The sequence below is a fragment of the Chiloscyllium plagiosum genome, chromosome 11 (genome assembly GCF_004010195.1).
Source record: "Chiloscyllium plagiosum isolate BGI_BamShark_2017 chromosome 11, ASM401019v2, whole genome shotgun sequence".
Classification (NCBI taxonomy): domain Eukaryota; kingdom Metazoa; phylum Chordata; class Chondrichthyes; order Orectolobiformes; family Hemiscylliidae; genus Chiloscyllium; species Chiloscyllium plagiosum.
Window position 1 is genome coordinate 2,309,588 of NC_057720.1, and position 8,369 is coordinate 2,317,956.

The 8,369-nt window shown below is 44.2% G+C and overlaps 1 protein-coding gene across 1 annotated transcript in view; it reads left to right on the forward strand.

Moving 5' to 3' along the window:
* Positions 1-8,369, forward strand: part of msh4 (mutS homolog 4) — a 130,777-nt gene that overhangs the window by 95,803 nt on the left and 26,605 nt on the right. The window contains exons 13-16 of the mRNA XM_043700068.1: positions 2,074-2,177; positions 3,507-3,631; positions 6,030-6,230; positions 7,020-7,024. Coding sequence (XP_043556003.1) covers positions 2,074-2,177; positions 3,507-3,631; positions 6,030-6,230; positions 7,020-7,024 — 435 coding nt within the window. The remainder of the gene's footprint in view (positions 1-2,073; positions 2,178-3,506; positions 3,632-6,029; positions 6,231-7,019; positions 7,025-8,369) is intronic.

An 8,369-nucleotide genomic window follows, 5' to 3' on the forward strand; every position in this document is an offset into this window, starting at 1 on the left:
CCAGGTGGTCACGGAGGGAACGGTCTTTGCGGAAGGCGGAGAGGGGTGGGGAGGGAGATATATCCCTGGTGGTGGGGTCTGTTTGGAGGTGGCGGAAATGTCGGCGGATGATTTGGTTTATGCGGAGGTTTGTAGGGTGGAAGGTGAGCACCAGGGGCGTTCTGTCCTTGTTACGGTTGGAGGGGTGGGGTCGGAGGGCGGAGGTGCGGGATGTGGACGAGATGCGTTGGAGGGCATCTTTAACCACGTGGGAAGGGAAATTGCGGTCTCTAAAGAAAGGAGGCCATCTGGTGTGTTCTGTGGTGGAACTGGTCCTCCTGGGAGTAGATATGGCAGAGGCGGAGGAATTGGGAATACGGGATGGCATTTTTGCAGGAGGTGTGATCCAGGTAGCTGTGGGAGTCGGTGGGTTTGTAAAAAATTTCGGTGTCCAGTCGGTCGTCATTAATGGAGATGGAGAGGTCCAGGAAGGGGAGGGAGATGTCCGAGATGGTCCAGGTAAATTTAAGGTCAGGGTGGAATGTGTTGGTGAAGTTGATGAATTGCTCAACCTCCTCGCGGGAGCATGAGGTGGCGCCAATGCAGTCGTCAATGTAGCTGAGGAAGAAGTGAGGAGTGGTGCTGGTGTAATTACGGAAGATGGACTGTTCTACGTAGCCAACAAAGAGACAGGCATAGCTGGGGTCCATACAGGTGCCCATGGCTACCCCTTTGGTCTGGAGGAGTGGGAAGATTCGAAGGAGAAATTGTTACGGGTGAGGACCAGTTCGGCCAGACGAATGAGAGTGTTGGTGGAAGGGTACTGTTGGGGACGTCAGGAGAGGAAGAAACGGAGGGCTTGGAGGCCCTGGTCATGGCGGATGGAGGTGTAGAGGGATTAGATATCTATGGTGAAGATGAGGCATTGGGAGCCGGGGAAACCGAAGTCTTGGTGGAGGTGGAGGGCGTGGGTGGCGTCTTGAATATGTGTGGGGAGTTCCTGGACTAGGGAGGATCGGACAGTGTTGAGGTACGTAGAAATGAATTCAGTGGGGCAGGAGCATGCTGAGACAATGGGTCGGCCAGGGTGGTCAGGCTTGTGGATCTTGGGAAGGAGGTAGAACCGGGCAGTGCGGGGTTCCTGGACTATGAGGGTGGGAGATCTCCTGAGGTGATGAGGTTCTGTGTGGTCTGGGAGATGATGGTTTGGTGATGGGGGGTGGGGTCATGGTCAAGGGGGCGGTAGGAAGAGGTGTCCTTGAGTTGGGGTTTGGCTTCAACGGTGTAGAGGTGAGTGCACCAGACTACCACTGTGCCCCCTTTATCTGCTGGCTTAATGGTGAGGTCGGGATTGGAGCAGAGGAATTGGAGGGCTGCGCGTTGTGAGGGTGAGAGGTTGGAGTGGGGGAGGGTGGGTAGACAGGTTGAGGCAGTTAATGTCCCGGCGGCAGTTGGAAATGAAGTGGTCGAGGGCGGGTAATAGGCCAGCACAGGGTGTCCAGGTGGATGAATTGTGTTGGAGGTGGGCGAAGGGGTCCTCGGTGGGCGGGAGTCCTGATTGTGAAAGTAAGCTCGGAGGCGGAGGCAGCGGAAGAAGTGTTCGGCATCACAGCGTGTATTAAGTCACTGAGCGTGTGACATCAGCAATGATGTGAGGGGCGGAAGTGATGTCACGTGTGGTGCATGGGGAATTGTGAGGGGCAGAAGTGACATCATCAATCAGCGTGGGTTTGGTGGCTGCACAAGCTGCATGGCTTATGGCGTCCGAGCAGTTCCAGAGGCCGGGGGAATCTACTGGAATGTTTAAGGAGCGCTGGTTATGGAGGCGGGGTAGATAAAAGTTTGTTGTACTTACAGTTTTTGATGTTTGAGATGGAGTTGAAATACTGTTTGTTGAGAGTATGAATTCTCCTGAGGGTGTAGTACAGAGTGGGTCCTTTGCAATTCTGAGAGTGTTGCCCTCAGCTGAGGCAGGGCTGACTGTAGAGAGGTTAGGTTGCTATCTCCTGTGTAGACTGCAAAATGGGCACCATGGCTTGATATGCTTAGAGTCCTGCAGAAAGTTTCTGTTATAAGTTTTGAATTCCTTTTTAGGTCACCATGATGAAGAACACTTACAACTTCACTACAGTCGACTTAATTAAAATGAATGAGCGGTGCCAAGAGTCTTTGCGGGAGATTTATCATATGACCTATCTGTAAGGAGATTAACAATATTCATAATGCAACTTTTGTTCTTTCAAGAAAGTTGGAATATTCTCATAACAGGTGTCATTAGGCCAAAAATGAAATGAAGGTGAAAATGAAATGCAGTGAATGGAAGTCTGTTGTAGCTCAGTGGGTAGCACTCTTGCCTCTGTATCATAATGAAGTAAGAGAATCGACATTTTGAGCATAACCTCTTCATCAGGAATGAGGCTTCAGGACATCTCTGGGACACAGGCATGAAACAACCCCACCACCCCTTGGCTGAACACTTTAACTCCCCCTCCCACTCCTCCAAGGACATGCCGGTCCTGGGCCTCCTCCATCGCCAAACTCTTACCATCCAATGCCTGGAGGAAGAGCGCCTCATCTTCTGCCTTGGACCCTCTAACCACATGGGATCAATGTGGATTTCACCTGTTTGCTCATCTTCCCTCCCCCCACCTTCTCCCAGATCCAGTGTTCCAACTCAGCACCGTCCTTTTGACATGTCCACTTCTTCCCACTTGTCTGTTCCACCCTCCTCTCCAACCTTCACCCTCACCTTCATCTACCTATTGCATTCTCAGCTACCTTCCTCCCAGTGCCACCCACCTCCCACTTATCTCTCAGCCCCCTTGGCCCACAAGCCCCATTCCTGATGAAGAGGTTATGCTCAAAATGTCGATTCTCTTGCTTCTCGGATGCTGCTTGACCTGCTGGCTTTTCCAGCACCACAATCTCGACTCTGATCTCCAGCATCTGCAGTCCTCACTTTCTCTCAGAATGAAGTAAGTCTTGCTGTAGAGGTTTGAGTGAAAAATCCATGCTGATGTTGTAGCGCTCAGGCCATGCAGCATTTCTTTTAGATGAGATGTTAAACTGAACCCTCACCTGCCTCACAATTGGGTGTAAAGGACCCTCATCACTCAAGAGTGTGGGAATTCTCTCTGGTGTCCTGGTCAATATTTATTCCTCAACCAACAATTAAAATATTGCATTTGTGGTGTTTGAACCTTGATGTGTGTAAATTGGCTGCCATGTTTCCTCTGCTACTCTAAAATAATTCAGCAGCTGTAAAGTCCTTTGGGAACTTACTGAGACCCCCGAATGCAAATCTTTCTTTTGATGCATTTCATAATGCCAGACTCCTAAGCATTTTTGTTAATTGAGTTGCTAGTCTACAACTTGTATGCAATTTAAATTAACCTAGTTGATGTAAATTTGTGTCAGTATAATGCAAAGTAGGATGGTTTCTGTTATTCGTTTGTCATGATGAATTAATTAAGAATATTTAGTTTTGCTAATGACTTGAAATGCATTTTTTTTCTCTGTTTCTCCAGGGTAGTTTGCAAACTCCTGAGTGAGATCTACAAACATATCCATTGTCTGTACAAGCTGTCAGATGCAGTCTCCATGTTGGACATGTTGCTATCCTTCGCACACACCTGCACACTTTCAGACTATGGCAAGGGTTTCTTTTCTATCAATCTTTGTGTTGCAAGTAGCAATGTTTAAAATATGTATCTGAGAAACAAACAATGTATTTTAATCATTGAACAGATAAGAGGTTTTACACAAATCTGACTATAATTCATACTCTAGCAATTAACTACATTGTAAGACTTTTCAAAGTTTTTCCAAAACTTTGATTCAGTAAAACCAAACAGTCTTTCTAAGTAAAGAAAAGGTTGAAGAATGACCTGAGAGTCTAATTGGAAAAATTATAAGGTTGTTGGATTGGATAGATGTAGAGAACAGGTATTCATATTTATGGGTAAATAAAACTAGGGGTCTTAAATATATGATAGTCACTAAAAAATCCAATAAGAATTTCAGGAGATATCTCTACTCAGAGTAGGGAAAATGTGGAACTCTGTGGACAGCGTAGTTGTGCTGAAGTGAATAGATGCACTTTTGGGGGAAAACAAATGAGAGAGAATGGAATATGGATTACAATGATAGAGTGAAGAGAAGAAAGATGAGACGGATAGTATTTCTGCAGTGGAAGTTAGGGAAAGCAGTGAGAACGCTTAAGGAAATCAAGGAGGACAAGGGACATTAGGAAGGTCAGGATGCTGAGATCACTTTGCTGATTTGATTCAAACACAAAGGTCTACAGTCTGTATAGTTTGTTATCCTGCCTCCTGAAGGCATTGGCTCCTGCTACACTATACCATGCATTTCAGGAACCCTTGTACTTGGTTCTAATGGCCATTCTTCATTCTGCAATTGGACAACATTAGTAGAGTCTTAACTTGTATCTCTTACACTCACCCATATGGCTTGATACATAACAATCGGCAGTTAAAAATGATAGTTTATTCCACTAGCCCTGAGATGATGAGGCCAATTATCGGAGTCCAACTTTTGGCCTGAAAAAGTAGTAGGAGGAGTTCACAGTTAAGCCTTCACCGTTCGGTTAGATTGTGGTGATCTGTTGCTCAGCCCCATTTGACTTTGTGTTCATTGATAATTGAGTAGATGATCCATTTTGGAGGTCTTCTGATCTTCACTAACACAGATACAAGTCTCTAGCTGCTTCAGTTCACTTCAGGACATCAAGAAATGCATTTACTTAGGAAGGGTTTTGAACATCAACAGTGTCTTAGATGGAATGCTGTAGATTTGTGCATGTCAATCTCTAACCAAGCTGTTCCACTACAGATGCAGTACATGACAAAATGTCTGCCTCTGTATAGCCTACTTCAAAATGTTTCTGAAAACTTCCTCCTTAACCAACTTTTGGTCACTATTATAATATTCCATTATGTGGCTCATTGTCACTACCAGTGAGGTAGCGCTCCTGTGAAACATCTTGGAATGTTTTGCTATGTGCAGTATAAATGCTAATTGTTTTTGAAAGATCCAATTGACCCCCAGTGTGACTGAGATCAACTGCCTCTTTGTCAAGAAGTGTTGCCTGGAACTAGCTGATCTGAATGGATTTGTGCACCCCTGAAAGGGTGGGGGAATCCAATTCAGTGATGACTTTCGAAGAGAATTGAATAAACAATTAAAACAAAAACAATTGTAAGGCTTTGCAGAAAGTGCAAGAGAAGTGACTAATTAAGAAGTTCTTTCACAGGCATAATGGGCCTTTGAATCTATGATAAGTTAAGTGATGTGGCAAAGAGTATAGAGTGGGCGGCACGGTGGTACAGTGGTTAGCACTGCTGCCTCGCAGCGCCAGAGACCCGGGTTCAATTCCCGCCTCAGGCGACTGACTGTGTGGAGTTTGCACGTTCTCCCCGTGTCTGCGTGGGTTTCCTCCGGGTGCTCCGGTTTCCTCCCACCATCCAAAGATGTGCAGGGTCAGGTGAATTGGCCATACTAAATTCCCTGTAGTGTTAGGTAAGGGGTAAATGTAGGGGTATGGGTGGGCTTCGCTTCGGCGGGTCGGTGTGGACTTGTTGGGCCGAAGGGCCTGTTTCCACACTGTAATCTAATCTAATCTAATCTAATCTAAAGTGACGGAAAAGGATAAACCGATTACCATGTGGTATTATCTGTTACTGCCTCATCACTATGTGGAGATGCTGGTGTTGGACTGGGGTAGACAAGGTTAAAAGTCACACAAAACCAGGTTATAGTCCAACAGGTTTATTTTAATCTCTGATCTGATCTTTGTAACTTTCAGTAATTGGCAGTTGTGAAGGTACAGACATATTGTTTCTGTTTGCTTGTGACATTCACTAGTAATTACCTCACAGGTTCTTCTGATTGGCCAGTGGAGGATGGACAGAAATCCATACGTTTAACCAGGGTTTTGGCTCTTCTTTATACTGAACCACTGAGGAAATTCAGGCAGTTAACATCAATACCAACCAGGTTTTCATGATTGATTGTTCTTGGTTTTGCTCTAGTCCGTCCAGAGTTCACTGACACCTTGGCTATTAAGCAGGGACAACATCCTATTCTTGAAAAGATATCAATGGAGAAACCTGTTGCTAATAACACCTACATCTCCGATGAGAACAACTTCATCATTGTTACTGGGCCCAACATGAGTGGAAAGTCAACCTACCTTAAACAGATTGCTCTGTGTCAAATTATAGCACAGATTGGTGAGTAGGAGCATGGTAAAGTGAAATTGGATTTGACCAGAAGATGCAAAATAGAATTTAATTTGCATCAGTGGTCAGACAGTATAGAACTTGAGCGAGAAGTTTAGAGTGATGAAGCAAAAGATAAATTGATTACCATGTGGTGTTATCTGTTACTGCTTCATCATTATGCTGGACTGGGGTGGACAAAGTTAAAAACCACACAGCACCAGATTATATATAATTCAACAGGTTTATTTGGAAGTAATGGCTTGCAGAGCACTGGTCCTTCATCAGATAACTATGGAGCAGGATCATAAGACACAGAATTTATAGCAAAATGTCAGTGTCATGCATGCAACTGAAACGATATATTGAACAAAACTAGATACTGTTAAGTCTTTCATCTTTTAGAATGGGTTGCAGATTTTGGTTCATTAATATGTCAATCCCAGAAGTTCTTGTAAGTCACCTTTTCAAGATAAGTTAAGGTTTTATAAAAAAAAAGTTACATCTCAGCTCAGACTTTGCATTAAAGGTGTGAAGTTCGAGTCTGTCTGTATCCCAGTCAGACTGGTTCTGTTTCCAAAGTAGGAATTTATAAAATATTATATGGATTGACTACCTGCAGATTGTGTGCTTTTTGAATAAAATAGAATGTATCTGCAATTATAATTCTGCAAATTCACCCCATAGACTTACGCGTGTGTGGATGTGTGTGCGTGCATTGTGGGGGGTGGGGAGAGAATGTGTGTGTGTGGGAGAGAGCGTGAATGTGAGACTGTGTTTTTGCATGTGTGTGCCTCTCAGGGGGTGTATGTGTGTATATCAGAGAGGTTCTGTGTGAGTATGTAAGAGTGTATGTATATGTGTGAGAGTGTAAAGTGTAGTGGGGTCACCTATAGTGTGACATGAACCCAATGTCCCCGGTTGAGGCCATCCTCACGGGTACTGAACTTGACTATCAGCCTCTGTTCGGCCACTCTGCATTGTTGCATATCCCGAAGTCCGCCTTGGAGGATAGTCACCCTTCATCATTACTATACTTGTTGATTTCTTATTGAAACCTTGCGGAAGTCCTATCACTTTCATGATTGCAATTTTTCAGCAAGACCTTCTCAGGGCTGTTAAGGGATGAATGTCAGTTAATTTGCAAAAACAAATGATAATAAACATAATTTTCTAAAGAATTATATTTGAACATTCACGATTTTGTATAAAGTTAAACTTACTTTATAAGAACATTTTCACATGGCCTCATATCTTTATGATCATCCACCATAACTTTATTTAAACTTTATCTTAAACCTCTGAAACCACTATTAATAGTATTCATAGTGCCTTTGCGTTAAATTTTATTTCATCTCTTCCCCTCAGTGCAGCAAACAAAAGGTGCGCTTAGGTTTTTTTTGGTTCATAGTTTGTAAGGTCTTTTTTCTGTGGTTCATAGTTTGTAAGGCTAAATTCTTCAGCTGCATTTGAACACAAAGAGGGAGTCAGCACAGGATAAACTGAGGCACAGGATCGGAGGTCCAACACTTCAGCTTCAACTGAGCAGAGAAAAAGCAACAGGATAAACTGGGACCCAGGATCAGGGGGATAGCAGCAAGAGGGGGATCCAGCGAGTTGATATATTAAGAGGAGAAACTTAGTTTAACAGCTGCCGCTTTGGGAGTCTACTAATAGAGAAGGCAAATCAAACAGTGACACCACAGGAAAGTGGTGTGTTGATTGGTTCAGGATTTTTAAAACATGTTTTTGTATTTTTTTGGAAGAAGGGATTGTCATGGTCAATATAATAAAATTACATAAGTAATTACATTAGTATGGTAAGTTAACATAGTAGGAAGTTAAGAGTATTTCTACAGAAGCATAATTATTTTTAAAGAAAGGACTACTAAGGGGCTGACAGAAGCCATGGCAGCAGAGCTCACATCCGTGAACATACTCATAGAACATAGAACCTAGAAGAATACAGCGCAGTACAGGCCCTTCGGCCCTCGATGTTGCGCCGATCCAAGCCCACCTAACCTACACTAGCCCACTATCCTCCATATGCCTATCCAATGCCCGCTTAAATGCCCATAATGAGGGAGAGTCGACCACTGCTACTGGCAGGGCATTCCATGAACTCACGACTCGCTGAGTAAAGAACCTACC